At 39.2% G+C, this 18,304-nt stretch overlaps 1 protein-coding gene across 2 annotated transcripts in view; it reads left to right on the forward strand.

Annotated features, from left to right (window-relative positions):
- The window catches only part of LOC149312079 (cyclin-dependent kinase 17), a 108,800-nt gene that overhangs the window by 68,248 nt on the left and 22,248 nt on the right, over nucleotides 1–18,304 (forward strand). For both annotated transcript variants that reach the window (XM_089523920.1, XM_089523922.1), the window contains exons 5-7: nucleotides 2,522–2,647; nucleotides 15,386–15,442; nucleotides 17,291–17,405. In XM_089523920.1, the coding sequence (XP_089380046.1) occupies nucleotides 2,522–2,647; nucleotides 15,386–15,442; nucleotides 17,291–17,405 (298 nt within the window). The remainder of the gene's footprint in view (nucleotides 1–2,521; nucleotides 2,648–15,385; nucleotides 15,443–17,290; nucleotides 17,406–18,304) is intronic.

An 18,304-nucleotide genomic window follows, 5' to 3' on the forward strand; every position in this document is an offset into this window, starting at 1 on the left:
TTCGCAAAGAAGAAAAATGATATAAAATTAGCCAGAATCAGAAGTGTTGCCATTTCACCTCTGGGTCACTGTGAAGATGGTGCTGCTGCCTGCTGAGGGAGGCTTCAGGCCCTGGTGGAGTTGCCCTCTTTTACTGCCAGTCAGCATTGATCACAGTTTGTTGCTTTGTACCAGATGACATAACAAATTGCAGTTGTCTAAAACTAGAAATAAAAGCTGTCAAAGCGCCTCCTGAAAACCTCTGGCTGCAACTCATTCCTATCATAAACCATGGCTTATCATGAGATGTAGAGGCAGCCAGTTGTGTGAGCTCTTCTTGAGCAATCATTTTTGAAGGAGTACTAGAGATAACATGCCCTTCTCCTCACAGCTTTTTGGCTCCAACTCATTATCACCACAACAAAATATAAACAGTTTTTTTAAAAAAACAAAACATATAATTCTAAATAGAATAATATATTTTCATCAGGTGTTTTCTACAATATCTCTCTTGTGTTTTGTCCATGGTATTTCTATACTTTGAAGTGAGCATTAGGTAGATTTACTGGGGTGCACAATGGATAGGGGCCAACTCTCATTTGTATGCATAAAAGTGAGTTATGGGGGTGGGGGAGGTCATTCCAGTATAAACACTTACGAAACTCACACCCCCAAAATTGGGTAATATAATTGATTAATTTAAAAAGACTATAAAATGATGCACTTAACAGAAATCACTGTTTCCAATATTTGATGAATCTCTTCTTTTATACAGTTAAAATGGTACCAGTATTGCCTGAGATGAGAAGTAGAAGCAGCCTTGGGGAAACCAGGATTTTCAGAAGTATGAGAAATATTTTTTTCTCATAAAGGGGGAAACTTTAAAGAGGGAAACCTTCCTATTTTCCAGTGATATTCAGTGTGGACTGAATATCCTCAGTAGACACAGAATGCTGGCTGACTTTGTGGGGTGGAAATCCAGATGGGAGAAGAAATGAGAATATAAGGAAATAAGATGTAACTGGCTAGCTGACTGAATGGAATACAGAACAGCAGCATTATGTGGAAGTTCTGAACATTGTTCTTCTTATTTGGAAATATTCAATTTGAAGATTCTTCAAACTATGTATCCCCTTGGCTGCAAGTGTTCCAGTTCTGTCATTTTTCAAAAATCCGATATGATAAGACAGTTTCCAAGGAGGAAAGGGTTTTTTGGGGGGAGAGGGGAGCTGATGCAATAAAGCCTTATATAATACAGATATAGGCAGATATGCACCCGTGTTTGACATGATTATATGTGGAGGTTTCTTGATATTTGAAAGATTCAGTTAAATAGTATGTAAGTTGTATGTTTATTTGTAAGGGCTTTAGGCTCAGCTTATCAGCAAATTAAACTGTACAGTGGATGACATGATGAGCAAACAAGCCATATTAAGTGCTCTTCACTGATCAGCAGTGCTGTAACTTATTAGCAAGCAGCTTGTGGCTGTTACTGACATAATGTCTTCCTGATGCTTGTTCAAGCCAGTGAGATGGTTGATTCAGGCTGATACTTATACAGGAGAACAAATCACTTTCGTTTAACCTATAATAGATTATTTGGGCAATCAAACTGACATACACAAACTCTGAAAACACAATCTCCTCCTTCCTCTCCCTTGCCCTCTGCCCCTTATTGGTGATATTATGAGGTTTTGATGACATTGGCATGTGGATGTTGCATCCCATTTATTCCCCCTTCATATGGGGGCCTGTGACCATAAGAAATATGCAGAAAGACTCAAATAATTAAATGCTTGTCAGCATGATTTATTATGTGCTTCAAAGCTACTATACTAAGGAGGGTTTGGGAACTTGGAGCAATTATCTTAGGCTTCTGGTCTCTTTGCAGGGTGTTTAATAATTCATCTTTTTTTCTGCTACATGAAATCCATCTATATCATTAATGCTTGTGTGTATATGTGCCTTCAAGTCTCCTGTCAACCTATGGTGACCCATAGGTTTCATAGGAATACTCAGAGGTGGTTTTGCCAGTTCCTTCCTCTGATTACTCTGCTCAGTTTTCTGGTTCGTTCTGTCTTCTTTCGCTTTCTGTTTGATTTGTCTGGTTGCATCATAATTTGTTTTGCTACTGCTTCCTAAGCAGTTTACGTATTCCCTGGCTCCATTTTCTTTCTTTCTTTTTCTTGACACTGCTGAGTTAGGTATACAAAAAAACCATTTACATATGGAATATCTACTAACAAACCTGTTATGTAAGCCTCATAAATACACTGACACTGATTGTTTGACATCAAAAAACCGTAAGAATTTTTTGTAAAAACAAACAAGCAAACAATTTTTTTCATGTCAGAAAAACCAACCGTCTCTCACCATTTTTAAAAGATTTTGTCCAATAGCAAACTGATCTATGGCACAAATTTTAATTACAAGCTGCTCATTTATAAACAGCTGGGTTTTTTTCATTATTGAAATATTCTTTTAATTAACTGTACATTTGAGTTGGCTGAACCCATGTAACAGTTGTGGTTTACTCCTTCAGGACCTGAACAAACGTTTGTCACTGCCTGCAGACATCAGAATACCTGATGGATATCTTGAAAAGCTGCAGATAAATAGTCCACCATTTGACCAACCAATGAGTCGGCGATCTCGTAGAGCATCACTGGTATGTTTCTCTCTCTCTCTCTCCCATCCCCTTTAGAGTTGACAGATAAGCTGAGTGCTCACATGCATAGGTAATATTTGCATTACAGTTCAGCTGTCAGAGGAGTATGAATGTTACAGCAAAAACAACAAAATATCTTGTAGCACCTGAGTTTGCATTGTGACATAATTAATTTGATTATATCTTGTACTTGTTTCTGTTCTACATCATGTATTGACACATCCTCTGCTATCTTGAAACTGCATGACCTTTTGGACTCAATTCCTAGAAAAACAAATTCTCCTCCACCACTGCTTTCTCCTTCCAAATTTTCTTCCTCGCTCTACTCAATATGCCTGTCCACTTACTATAGATGAACTTTTGTGCTTCTACAAAATGGGGATTTTGGCTCATGAAGGCTTTTGCCAAGGCAATTTAGTTGGTGTGTGTGTGCGCGCACACACACACATATATACACACGCACACATCCATATAAACACATACAGAAAATTGCTACTTATTTGAAGGTATGACATTCTTTTTTTCCAATTTGTTTCATTATTTTTTAACTCATCCTTAAAGTAGGAGGTCTCATTACTCTGATATAATTTGATGGGAGGACTAAGGGGCTCGACAGGCTGCCCCCTAAAGGGTGTCGGGAGGCCACCCCTTTCCTGGCTGGATCAGAGCCGTGGCAACCTCATGCCGCAGCCCCAATCTGGCCTCTGGAGGGCGCAAAAAGGAGCTGCAAAAAGCACTCCTTTTTGCACCCTCCAAAGAGCATCATAGCTGCCAGGGCGTGGCTATATGGCATCCCTTTTTCACTGCGTTATCTGGACACAGCGCCGGAGGCGCACCATGATACCGTGCATTGTCTGGAATGGTGTGCAGCATCATGACGCCCTGGGAGAGGAGTTAGGGCATGCATCATCAGGATGCTGTGCCCTGACTCCTCCCACAGGCTGGCCTTTTGGGCCCATCTGTATAGGACTTTCATCCACTTTTTAATGGATATTTTAAATTTGTAATGCCCCTTGTAATACCAGTTCTAGTTTAAGAATCCACTTGGCTTACTGAGTAAATGATTTTGCCAGCTTCCATCCTCAACTGTACAAATTTCCTGAAAGATGAAGACACTATTTTATAGTAGTCTGACAAAACAGATGAAAGCACTTTTATGGAATAATATTACCTTATTGTTAAGGTTGTAAATTAACTTCAGCCTTCTTACAAAGGTTGAACAATGAAATTATGAGAAACAATGACCTAACATATACACAGCTGGTCTAAAATAGCTACAAATTATCCAGGAAATTGCTTTTTTTGTGTGTGGAAAACTTTCAGTTCAATGAGATGTTACTATGGAAAGAAGTAACTAATATTGAAAGATATTAGGAAAATAGTTGGTAAAAAAACCAAGTACCTGTACTGTACCGCGTTCCCACCCACGCCTTGGCATTTGTGTGTGTGTGTGTGTGTGTGTGTGTGTGTGTGTGTGACCACTAGATTGCAAATAAGTGCAGTCAAAGGAAAGTAAAATGCAAAACATACCACTGACAACTGTCCCTAGTTAATAATGTCCATTCACAAAATGGTTGTTGGATTATAATATAAACCGCCTGGTTTTATAATGGATTATAATGTAAATTGCCTAGCATTGGTGTTGTGATTATCACATGTAGTTGATTTTAAAAAAGAAAGCAAGAAGGAAAGGAACCTTGTCCAGATTAAAGCCACAGGTGATAGAACTGAGAACTGAATCTCTTAATAGTTATAATTCATTGGTTTCACATTATAACCTCTCTTTGAAGTGCTTTTCAGTTACAAAGTGTTCTGCAAGACTGAAATATTCCCCTGCTGTTTATTAAACATAATATTGCCAGCTCTGATGTTAAATTTGTGCTCATTTATTATTACTGTAGCGTTAAATTCAAGAGTAATGGAAAGAAGTACGTTCACAACCAGTAATCAACTTGTGGAACTGACTATCCAGAGATGCAGTAGATAGGACCAAAGCTGTGAAGGACAGAGTCATAAATGATTTTTAGCTATGACAGCTAATGTAATCTCTATGATCAAAAGTAGTTTACCTCCAAGTAGCACACTCTGGGAATTGACAGCAGGGGACAGCTTTTGACTTCCTCCCACCCCTATACGCTTGCCAACGGCATTTGGCTGGCTGCTGATGGACTAGATCATCCTTCCCTACCCTGGTGCCCTTTAGATATGTTGGACTGCAGTTCTCAGAATTTACCAGCCAGCTATGCTCTGAGGGGTTGTGGGAGCTGCAGTCAACACACCTGGAAGGCATAATATTGGGGAAGACTGAATTAGATGGATGTCAGATCAGAGCAGTCCTGTAAATAGTACATTACTACCATCATTTGTCTCTCGCTATTTGTATGCACTTCTTTACACTCAGGATTTCAAAGCTTTGTCTGTCCTCAGTGTTTCCTGTTATTAGACTTCAGCCATAATCTCAATCCATAGCTGAGGTTTCTCTTGTTTCCTCAAGAAATCCAAGTTATGAAATGCCCTGGTTATAAATTCTGTATATGTATGAAAACATCTCTCAAACAAGTTAATTGAAACACCACTGGTTGTCTGTCTTTATGCAAGATTAAAATCAAAATTCTTTTCATTGCATTCATGTCATCATACTGAAAGATCTGATAAAATGTGAATCTCTTAGAGAGAGCTTAATCTGAGATTAAAATTTGCTTTCTGATTAATTGGTCATACAAGCCACAAGGAAAGGTCAGAACATCACGCCAGTGTCCGACTGCTCATGTCACAGAACTTTCAACCCTTTCCCTGTAGACCTCCACATTACTTGAAAACTGGTTCCACCAGGTTTCACAGCTCTTTGCAGCTAGCTGGTCTTGTGTGTACATAAGGGACTGGGTTAGGGATTGCCAGAAGCAGTTCCATCTTTTGCTGGTCAAAGGTACCCCCCCCCCCCAAAAAAAAAAAAAAAGTTTCAAGAAGAGCCTGTCTGCAATGTAAAGCACACAGAGAAACCTCATCTGAATGCCAAATTGGTTTGCCTCTGTGTGCATAAGAGAGGAACTCAGTAATGAATCTTTCTAGACTATAGTTCAGGCAGCTTTGAACAGCAAATCCAACTACTACACACAGAGAGAGAGGTTTCAAAAATAGTAGTAATGTTGGTCTCTTGTAGCTAAAATATCAAAGAGCCCTGTGGCACTGTTAAGATTAACATAAATATTATAGCATGAGTTTTTGTGAACCACACCCAGCTTCCTCAAGTGTGTCCACTGGTTTTTCCCTGATTTTCCCATCTCAGATCTGTCAAGTGGCACTGTTGTATGTATGTCTTTAACAACTTTGCATATGCATCTGAAACATCTCTCATAGAATCATAGAATAGTAGAGTTGGAAGAGACCTCAAGGTGTTGCAGCCTTTTAAAAACATATATATGACAGTCACCATTATTAATTTGCTACAAGAAACACCAGTATAACTTTGATGTGCATGCACTAGTCAGCTTTCCCATATAACAGGGGTGCCCAAGATAAGGCCTGGGGGCCGGATGCAGCCCACCAAAGGATTACTGGAGGCCCGGGGCTAAAAAGAAAGAAAAGGGAGGGAGGAAAGAAGGAAACAGGGAAAGGAAGAAAGAAGGAAGGGAGGAAAGAAAAGAAAAGAAAGAAAGAAAGAAAAGGGAGGGAGGGAGGGAGGGAGAAAAAAGAAAGAAAAGGAGGGAGGGAGGGAGGAAAGAAGGAAGCAGGGAAAGGAGGAAAGGAAGAAGGGAGGGGGAAAAGCAAGAAAAGGGAGGGAGGGAGGGAGGGAGGGAGGGAGGGAAGCAAGACGCAAGGAAATAAAGAAGGGAGGGAGGGAGGGAGGGAGAAAAGAAGGAAAAAAGAAAGGAGGGAGGGAGGAAAGAAGGAAGCAGGGAAAGTAAGGAAGGAAAGAAAGACGAAAGAAAAGAAAGAAAGGAGAGAGGAAGGGGACACCTTGCCCCTTGGTAGGGTGACCAGACTTTCCCTCCTTTTCCTGGACATGTCCCCCATCTCAGCCTTCAGGAGGAAGGATTCCACAATGTCCTCCATTTTGATCATGGCTAAGAAGTATGGTTTTACATTTATATGCTTCCAGCTTTTATTGGGTCATGTCAGCCACTTTTCTTGAATGTCCTACATTTCATCCAAATGTTCTACATTTCACCTAAACCTATTGACGGCCTGAACAACTTTACCTATCTGAGGCGGGTTACAAACCGCCATTTTGTACGTATTCACTATGTATTAGGGTTAGGAAGGGGCGGTGCTTCCGCATCCCCCTAACCCTAGTACGTAGTGAATATGTACAATATGGCGGCGGCCATTCCACACGGCCGCCGCCATATTGACGTAGCGGACGCTGTATGTCCGCACGTCGCACGGCGCTTATGACATTGCGAGTGCGCCATTGGCGCCTCGCGGCGTCATAACTGTGCCGCAGGAAGAAGCTCCATTTTGGAGCTTCTTTTTTGCTCTGCGCAGGAGTCACGCGGTTTGGCTGCTGCGGCTCCCTCGCAGAGCAAACAGCAGTGCCAGCAGACCGCCACAAAGTGGCGGTCTGTAACACACCAGAATTTCAGCCCTTACCTCCTTTCAAGTTGGGCACCCATGCCATATAATGTGAAGTACAACTATTTACTTTTCAGTCTTGTAAGTACTGTGGCTTTCCTTGTAACAATAAAAGCCACAGACTACTGAAGGTGACAGTTCACATCAGGGTAAAAAACGATGTGGTTTTTATTTCCATAAGGCATTCTGAGTAGAGAATGAAAATTGTTCCTTGGATTTCTAAACTAATTTTCATGATTGGGAATCATAATGGCCATGGACTTTTACGAATTTTCATGTTTGGAAATCATGCTGGCCATGCTATGTTGCAGCAGAAAATAATTCTATATTTCTTACTTAGAATCATAGAATCATAGAGTTGGAAGAGACTGCACATGCCATCCAGTCCAACCCCCTGCCATGCAGGAAATCCAAATCAAAGCATCCCCAACAGATGGCCATCCATCCTCTGCTTAAGAGACCTCCAAGGAAGGAGACTCCACTACACTCCGAGGGAGTGTGTTCCACTGTTGAACAGCCCTTACTGTCAGGAAGTTCTTCCTAATATTGAGGTGGAATCTCTTTTCCTGTAGCTTGCATCCATTGTTCCGGGTCCTGTTCTCTGGAGCAGCAGAAAACAAGCTTGCTCCCTCCTCAATATGACATCCTTTCAAATATTTAAACAGGGCTATCATATCACCTCTTAACCTTCTCTTCTCCAAGCTAAACATCCCCAGCTCCCTGAGTCGTTCCTCATAGGGCACGGTTTCCAGACCTTTCACCATTTTAGTCGCCCTCCTCTGGACACGCTCCTTTTTGAATTGTGGTGCCCAGAACTGGACACAATATTCCAGGTGGGGCCTGATTTGATTAACTTTATAGGAAACAAAATAGAAAAGATGGCTTTCTTTTAGCAGTGTGAGATGGGTCTTGTTTAATTAAAAGTTATCCCCAAAATATAATTGAAAATTTATCCTCAACATAAAAGGGCACGATGAAGACTGTAAACAGGTCTGAATGGAAGTGTTTTAGTGCATATGCTGCAATCTGTGCAATTAAATGCATTTAATTACATAACTGATCCATTAAAAGTCAGACTGTTAGGTGGTGTTTTTTTAATTACTGATTTGTGCCTTTGTGCTGAGAGATGTAAAGAGTGTGTTTGACTGTTGCTGTTGATTTCCAGGTGGTAGCTTTCATGTCATCTTTGTGAGCTGCCTTGGAGTTTTCTTGTTTGAGAAAGAACAGAAAGTAAATATATCTGGTTACAACCACTGGGATGTTGTTTACAAGCAAAACCAATAGCTTGAGAATTCCATTGAGGTCCTTTTCACAGCAAAAGTTTGTTTTGTTTGGAAGGGATATACAGTTTGCTCCTGTATCAGCGTGATCAAATAAACCTTGTATAGTGTGCTTGTGGGTAGGTTGTATCTCATTTCATCTCAAGACATTCTTGTTTCTAGGAAACTGCTTTAAAGGACTACAGTGGAAAAAGTAGTGATTTCTAATGAATGTAATTATCATATATACTGATATATAAGTCAACCTCGTGTATACCATATATACTCGACTATCAGTTGACCTCATGTATAAGTTGAGGGCAGATTTTGGGGGCCAAAATTATGGCTTTTGAAATGACCCATGGAGAAGTCAAGGAAAATGTAGGGTAATATAACAAAGCATATAAAGGATGGAGCAAAGCAAAATGATGCCAAAGAACTTACAAAATTCCTAATTTTAAATATTATCACTAGGCACAACTTTGTGCCATCTGCCAGACAAGATACAAGGCAAGGTGTCAATCTGTTGTTTGTGGTGCTTCTGAGATTGTGGGCATTGTGTGAAGCAAGAAGCTGGGCAAGCCTGGTTGGAGCCAGCCAATCACAACTCATGAAATGTAGTGGTGGGTACTATGGTATGGGGGGGGGGGGGTTATATATCTTAAAGCAGTTTTTCTCCACCTTTTTACCCTTGAGAAGTTAATTAGGGGCAGTTGTAAAGCAAGACAGAGCCAGTCAGAAATAAAGATAGGCCACTTAGGAAAAGAGCAATGTAGATCTGAATTTAGGGAGCTGAGAAGGTGGAGATTGTTTAGGGAGAAATGTTCCTTTGTTTGAAACAGAGGTGTTCTTATATTTTCCATCTCTGTCTGAATTTTTTTACTTTACATGTGTTAAGGAGGGCTGGCCACTATTTACCACTTTGAACCCAACAGCCAACACATCCACTAGTCTAGGATAGTGGTCACCTTGAGACCTGGGTACCACATCCAGGGAAGTATTGTGAGGGTAAAAGGGCAATGTGAAAGATGGGATTGGAACTGCAGGGTCAGCGTGAGTAGGCGATCCATCACACCTGACAACCCTGCTGGTAACCAGTCAAGAAGGCAAAATAGTTTTGGATATTTGCTGTGACAGTTTCATCAATCACTGAGTCTTTAAGATAATTTCTGACATTTATTTTGTGGCAGAAAAATTTTCCTTGAGTGTCATTTTGTTCTTATCTTTCAAAGAGGGTGTTTTGTAATAATAACTTTTCAGAACTGAAAAGTGAATATATAAAAATATATTCAGTACAAAATGCTTCCTTGCAAAGAAGAATAACATGTTCTCTTGCAGCATGGAAAACTTGGTTCTGGTACTTACTTTCTGCTATTTTTGCTTTTGACAATATAGTCTGGTAACAGATGCTACAAATGCACTCCCAGCTTCTGACATGTCAGAGGTTAAAAACAGATGTGTGTACCAGGCATGTAACAGCCTGTCAGCATAAACATTTCCCATGCTCACATGAGTGCAAGCTGCCATCCTCAGGCCAGTCTTTGGCCAATTTCAGCATATATCCTCAGGGCTCATGTCTTTGTTAAGAAGCAGAAACTGCTATTCTGATTCAGGGACTTCCATGATAAGTCACAACTCTATCTGACTGACATGTTGTTACTAAGATTGGCAAAAACCTGAAGATACTTTGACAGACCAGTCCCACTGGTCAAAGTGCCTGCCAGCGTGCCACCCTCAGTTGCATTATGTATATCCCACCACAAGATTTTTCCCTTGAGAATTAGTTGAAGATCATTTGGGGGAGTGATAGGACTTGGGAGCATACAAAGAACTGATGATGGTATTCTTCTTTCTTTGTTTAGCTTAAACAGATGGATCAGGCTCTCAGAACAATTTTGTCTGACCCTTTGTTTACCTAATTCTAAACCTTTTCTGTTCACATGGACATTGTTTAGAATTTCTGAGGATTGTTTTTAGTTGGCACTTGCTGATACAGTTTTGATTATTCAGTTTTTACTGCTGTTCTTTTATTCACATTATTATTATTATTATTATTATTATTATTATTTGTGATTTGCTTTTTTGTTTGTATGTCACCTTTGGTTTGATTTTATCATAGGAAGGCAGAAAATAAATGTCTATAGCCATTAAAATACTCTACATTCATAGTTGTTGCCTTGCTCCATACACTGAGTAGCATATGCAATGAGACTTTACCATTGGAAGGAACATAAACCATTCCTTCCTAATCCCACTACTTCAGCAACTGTGCTTTCCTTGAGAGAAGTGATATACAAAGACTCAAACTTGATTGAACGCTGCATCTTTTGACCTGGTGAACCCCAATATGTGAGGATTGGCTGTTCAAGAAAGAATGGTCTGTATCAGTACACGGGTACTTTCATCTGTCATACTTTACAAGGGCTAATCCTTTACTGAAAAAAGAAAGTCCAGAACTGAATGTGACAGATGCTGGCACAGATCTGAACCCAGCACAGCAGTCTGCTTCCTCAAACACCTGTGACTACTACATCTATGATTTTTAAATGGATTTTTGAGAAGTGGTATTCACACACACACACACACACACACACACCTATAAATAATAATAATAATAATAATAATAATAATAATAATAATAATATATCCCACCTTTCCCTTTCAAGGATCTAGGCGGGTAACAACAGTCCAGTATAACATTTAAAAAGAGTAGTAACATGATCCAAATCCCCTAGCCCTACCTCCTTCTGCTAAAATACAAATAAAACATCATAATATATAATAACAGTAACAGAGTCACACATTACACCCAGTTGCATAGAGATTGCAGCCAAAATTAGGAGCATGGAAAAATATTTACAGGAGTGGTCATAGGGAGAGACAGTGGGTAGGTGAGCAGTTCAGGTTCTCATTTTGGAGGTTAGTCTGGGAAGGCTCGCCGAAAGAGATCTGTCTTTATCGCCTTTTAAAGGCCTCTAAGGTTGTAATTTGGTGGATCTCCTCTGGCAGGTCGTTCCACATTTTCAGAGCAGCAGCTGAAAAGATCCTCTCAGAAGTTGCTACCAGCCTGGTTTTCTTCGGCTGTAGTAGGTTCCTCCCAGAGGACCTGAGTGTACGGGAAGGATTGTATAAGGGGAGGCGTTCCCTCAAGTAGTCTGGACCCAGGCCATGTTTTATTTATTTATTTATATGATAAAATTATAAGTTTTATTTACAACTCTCTCAACTCTGGGAATGGGCATCAAAATGGGAAGTGCAGTTGAGTATAAGCAAGTGTAAGGTACTGCTATGGAAGCCAAAATAAATAAATAAAATATCTGTTTAGGATTGTACAGGATTGTGCTGGAAACATAAGCACTGATAAAATGGCATCTTTCAGAACAGAATTCTGGAAACTTTACCCTAAAATAAGGTAGTGGTTCTTCTTTCAACAAACTGCTATGTGTCTGCTGTAATTTGTGAAGAAATAGGAAAGGAGCTACAGTTCTATTATTATTATTATTATTATTATTATTATTATTATTATTATTATTATTATTATTATTATTGTCATCAGTATAGAACTAGATACCCAAAGCATTTATGAAGTTTTTGAGCCAACACAACTTTTGTTTGTTTTGGGTACATAGCAGCTGACATATAAAGAGAAGCAATATCCAAAATTACTGAAGATAAATGAGTTAGTATTTCTTCATTAGAGTTGTAAAATTCCGAGAAATTTTGAAGCTGTGAAGGGAACGTTTTTTTCTAGGGAAAATGGAAATTGAAAAACTTCATTGTTTGCATTCTTTACAGATTGAAAGTAATTTTGTTACTTTAGGGACATAAAATGCATGATGTATAACTTGATTTGTTATACAAGTAGTATGTTTGACATTCTAAAGGCAATGTTTATTTAAAAAATAATTACAAAATTTATTAGCTTTTTACAAAACAGTATTATTGTTTAAGTGTCAGGAACACTGGAACCATATACCGTAGTACCTCTTTGGTTTTACAAATTTACAAGGAACAGGCAAAGAAAAAAACCAATAGAATGGAAAAAGCTATGGTGTTGTTAAAAGGAGACTTCGAGGGTTCATGCTTGATTTGCCCTAGGACACATTCATTTGAATTTTTAGCCATCCGTGGTATCCATAGAACTCTTACAGCACCACCTTTAAAATGAGTTGATTTTCTTCCTATCAGCTTTCTTCATAGTCCACTTTCATAACCATACATAGAAATGGGATATCGGACGGCACAGACAATTCTAATTTCTGTAATCAGTAATATAGTTTTACAGTTGAGGATCTTCTTTCATAGCTGCCCTTCCAAATCCTATTCTGATTTCTTAACTGCAGTCTCCTTTATGATTAATGAATGGGCCAAGGTATGGAAAATCTTGAACTATTTCAATGTTTTCATCATTTGCTTTAAAGTTGCATAAATCATCTGTAGGCTCATTCACACTTACCTTTTTGTACTGAGAAAATCTGGGTCTCCTCAGTGATGCCATTCTGAATTGAAGTTCCTGCTATGCTTGCCACGCTCAAATCCCTCCATGGCATTTTATCCCTGTTGTTGTACACACTTTAGGGTACAATGGCAATAGGAATAAAATGCCATGGAGATTCAAGAGTGGCAGTGTGGTGGTGGTGGGGGGGTAAGAGGAAAAGGAGGACATGGAAGCGGAGGCGAGAGGAAGAGGAAGAAGGAGGATGAGGTGGTGGGGGCGAGAGGAAGAGGACGTAGGAAGAAGAGGAGGAAGGAGGAAGAGGCAGTAGGGGGACGTGGCAGTGGGGGCGAGAGGAAGAGGAAGGAAGAGGAGGAAGAGCGAAGGTGGCGGCAGGATGCTCCGAATGGGATCGATAGCATGTTCCCATTGGTGGCTCAATCAAAAAAATCTGGTGCTTTTGAAAAGAAGTGGTAAATGTTTCAGATTCAAAAACATCAGTTTAAGTGGGTTTTGCGCCACCCCCTCCCCACCGATTATGTCAGAGGTAATCAGCGCATGTATGAACAACCTTTAAATCGGGTTCCAGACTGGTTTATATATCGTAGTGTGAATCTGACCTGTGGTTCATATTTTTTGTTTCCTTAATGTTCAACTGTAAACCTGTCTTTACCCTTTCTTCCTTGACTCTCCACGATAATCATTCCAAGTCTTTGCGATTTTCTGCTGGTACCCAGTATGTACTAGTATGATGTCATCTTTATATCTTAAATGGTTGGTGTTCTTTCTTCCTATTTTCACACCTCCTTCCTTTGAGTCTAATCCTGCTTTACATATGATATGTTCATCATGCTGATTTAACAGACAGGGTGATAAAATTCAGCCTTGTATGATCCTCTTGCCAATTGGAAACCATTCCATTTCTCCATATTCTGTTCCAATGTAGTCTCTTGTCCTGAATACCAGTTACACATCAGGGCAATCAAATGCTGTAGCACACCCATTTCTTTAAGAGTGATCCATAGTTTTTCATGATCTACACAATCATAGGCTTTTCTATAATGTATGAAGCACAGACTGATTTTCTTCTGCAATTCTTTGGTGTGCTCTGTTATCCAATGTATATTTGCAATGTAATCCCCAGTACCTCTTCCTTTCCTGAACCCCTCTTGGATATCTGGCATGTCTCACTCTGTATGTGGTAAAAGTCTTGGTTGTCGAATTTTGAGCATCACTTTGCTTTCATGGGAAATTAATGCAGTGGTCCTGGTTACTGCAGTCCCTGATGTTGCAATGTTTATATTTTCCATTTCTTGTTTTATTATGTCTAGCTTCCCCTGATTCAGGCTTCTCATGTTCCATGTTCCTGTGATATGTGTAGCTTCAGACTTTCTTTTCACCTCTGAATACGCCAATTGCTGAACAACATTTTGGCTTGAGTCCAGCTAGATCAAAAGCCACAGTGCTTCTCATATTTGTCCTCTGCTGTAGCCCAGTAAGCGGTTGAGTGCCATGCGACCTGGGAGTTTCATCTTCTGGCATTATCTCTTGTTTCATTTTAAATTGTCTCCACATAGGACTTACATGGCAAAAGGCATACAAAAGGGATTTACCATACATTTTTTGACGCCACACTAACAAGTGTTAGCTATGGTGCCATTGCCATTGTTTCTGAGAGATCCTCAGCCAGTGTCACACACACTCCACTACCGCTGCTGCCTAGTACCAGTTTGGCACATTTAGTCTGGCTTCTCAGCAAAAGCCTTTCTGCCATAAGCACTGTTTCGGTCATCATAGCCTCTTGGCTCACACGAGCACACAATCCCATCACCATGGAAAGGTAGCACCATTGGTTGGGGAAGAATCCATTAAAATCCATTAAAAAAACAAACATATTTTGTATCCTCTACTTTCCTCTAGTCATTCATAGCCAAATAGCATCTATCCCCATTAAAAAAAAAAAAAAAACTGAGAGAAGGAAACAAAGACAAGGATTTACAATGGTTGAATAATGTGGTTTTCCTGTCCCTGCCTCTCCTTCAGAACCACTTGCACTCCATTGTTTGAAGAAATTACCTTCATGGACTGCATGTTTTGTTATAATTATAAGTAATATTCCCTCTATTACACCATCAAAAAGCTGTTTCTGAGTTTCCAAGGTTGTTTCAGGGATATTATTATTATTATTATTATTAACCTTTATTTATGAAGCGCTGTAAATTTACACAGCGCTGTACATACAATCTTTTAGTTAGACGATTCCCTGCCCTCGGGCTTACAATCTAAAAAGACATGATACAGAAGGAGGAGGGAGTGGTGGAGGGAAAGGGTAAGAGGTCCAGCAGTTCCTCTCTACCTCCAAGGCCTGGACCAAGGCAGTGTCCCTTTTTTCAAGCAGATGATCTAGTCTTTGCAAATATCTTGCATATCACAGAATCTTTAAGTGAATCTCCTATTTTTTTTTTATTGCAGTCTGAAATTGGATTCGGAAAAATGGAAACTTACATCAAATTGGAAAAGCTTGGTGAGGTACGTGTGCTATTTTGGATCTTTATTATTGATATACTAACATTTACCTATTAGAGTGATAAAACAATGACTTGGTCAACCAATTGAGAATAGCAAGGTCTGAGACAAAAAATATATTCATTATTTTTATTAACTTTTAATATCCTTAATTGTGCTCTATATAAGGGATAAGGAGAGCTAATAAGATCATGATGTTTACTAAAAATGTAAGATTTCCCTGGATATAGCTTCTCTCTTTTTCAGCAGTGGTTACAGTGACGACTGCTTGATAACACATGGAAGCATGAATGAAAGCTGCCTGTTTCAATCAAGACATCTAATTGGGAATCATCTTTAGCATATTCAAATATTATATGGCTGCTTATACATCACAGACACTGCCCTACAAAATATGGAATTCTTATATAAATTGATATTCGTATCTCTGGAATTTACACCATTGCTTGTAATATTGTGATTTAGAGTGTGAGTGATCTAATGCAGCTTTTCTAGATGAAAAATAAGATGGTTTGAGTTCCTTGAAAGGGAGTATTTTTTATTTTTAAATGAAGTAACTTAGAATTGAAGAGCCAATGTGGTGAAGTGGTCTGAGAATAGGACCACAACTCTGGAGATTAAGGTTCAATTCCCCATTTGGCCATAGAAACCCACTCAGTGACCTTGGGTGAGTCACACTCTCAGCCCCAGGGGGCCTTGTGATAAGGTCACCTTAGGATCATCATAAGTCAGAAAAGACTTGAAGGCACACAAAACAACACAACATGTGTGTCATAGATTTTTGGCTCATATTTTGGATTTTTATTCAAGTATGTTAGTCAACAGAAAAATTGTGTGTCCCCTCCCCCCCTTGTTCTGGCATAAAATGAGTCATGACAAAAGGAAGATTTTTTTAGGTAGGATCTTGGTAATGCTTCAAATCTCTTCACTGTGGTGAAACAATCCTGTGACATGCACCTCTTGATGTGATCAATTCATCTTCTCATCTTTTGTTTTTAGAGTTTCACTTCCCTCCACTGGGCTAATCGTGGTTACGTATTAGTTTGGCATCAGGGTTAACCACAAGTCTGATTTAACCCTGTATGAAACTAGTGATAAAAATTGTTTTAAATCTTGCTTTAACACTGACTGTAAGAACAGTTAATGGCTGCATTTGGATGAGCATATTTTGGCTGGGAAAAAAAACTTAAATAAGAAAGAGCCTTGTTACCCTATATGTGAGTGATTCCCTTCTCCCTTCTTAGCACATCTGAATGTGATGTGGATGTATATATTTAAAAATAGCTTATGGTTTTGTACAAACAAGGAAGCCATTCATTTATTTATTTATACACCCAACTGTGTTTACATACTGCCCTCAAATAAAAACTCTTTGGACAGTTCTAATTGCTGTCATTGGGAAGCTTTGAATCAAGTGTGGGTCTAAAACCAACCTCAAGGATTTAAAATCCTGTTCTGAGATAAATAGACTGTTCTGAGATAGTTCTGAGGTAAATAGACCAGTGCTCTGTACTTGGTGTGAAATACTTTCCCAAACGTCTATAAACCAGAGCACAGGATTACTTAAGAGTTCTATACGTGTATCATGTGTACCTATACTTGCGTAGATGAACCTTTGAAATTATGAGTGTTGATTTCTAACAAAGATGCAATATATTAACAAATACAATTTCAAGTCCTGCAAAAACAAAATCTCATTTTGCCTCAGACCCCTTTACAGCATTTTAAATGTCTGTTTTTGGATTTGGTTATAAGTAATTGTTATTAGACCGGTAGAAGTCTGCTGTGCTTTTTTCACTACAGTTAGAATAAAACTTGAGAGTAATTTTTCCTTTTCCTCTTGCTACCTAGGGCACCTATGCAACAGTATATAAAGGAAGAAGCAAGCTGACAGAAAACCTGGTAGCTTTAAAAGAAATCAGGTTAGAGCATGAAGAAGGGGCACCATGCACAGCCATTAGAGAAGGTAAGCAAATCTTATCTTCATTCCAAACACTGTGTCAGTTGAAACTTCATTGCCCTAATTTTTATTTAAATTTAAATGCAGCTAATGTCTGAAGCTTAAACCTAGTTATTAATTCTGGTTAGAGAGGTCCAATTGAGTCAATGGAATTTATACAAGTATGCACTTCCAAATTCCTATTAACTTAATGGATGTATTCTGTTTGGCCCCAAGAATTGATTTGTGTGTGTGTGTGTGCCTTCAAGTCTCCTTGACTTATGGCGACACCATGAATTTTTCATAGGGTTTTGGGGTGGTTTTTAGTTAAAGAATACTCAGAGATGGTGTTGCCAGTTCTTTCTTCTGAAGTATAACCTATTGAACCTGGTATTCATTGGTGGTCTCCCATACAAGTACTAACCAAGGCTAACCCTGCTTAGTTTCCAAGATCAAGCTGGTGCCTTTAGAGCATTTAAGATCTAACTGTTAGATTTAGACTTCCTTATTACTACCCCAAGCTTTAACACTGACTTTTGGAATTGGCCATGAGGTCTCTTGGTTCAGTTTTTGCATCTGCTTGTCAGAAGGTATGGGAGGCATATAAATCCTGCTTCCATTTTGAAGCCTGTGGCCTAACATGGCAGGCATGTATGTCAGATTTAGATCTGTTATATTTCTCAGTAACTTCCTGTAGATCAGCAGGGGTTTCTTACTCCCATTAGAATAAAACGAACAACGAAATGACCCCCTAAATGATATTGCTTTGGGTGGATTTTGGATTCCAGTAAAGAACAAGTCTTAAGCCTTCCTGCCCTGATCTAACATATAAGGGATTAAGTATTGATTATTTTTTTCATGTCCTCCTTTGGGTTTTTTCCTTGTGCTTGTCACTTTCCTATTGTCAGGAGATATATCTATCTTGA

This window comes from Sceloporus occidentalis, unplaced genomic scaffold, assembly GCF_023333645.1.
Source record: "Sceloporus occidentalis isolate IW3139 unplaced genomic scaffold, rSceOcc1.0.p SCAF_5, whole genome shotgun sequence".
NCBI classification, from domain to species: domain Eukaryota; kingdom Metazoa; phylum Chordata; class Lepidosauria; order Squamata; family Phrynosomatidae; genus Sceloporus; species Sceloporus occidentalis.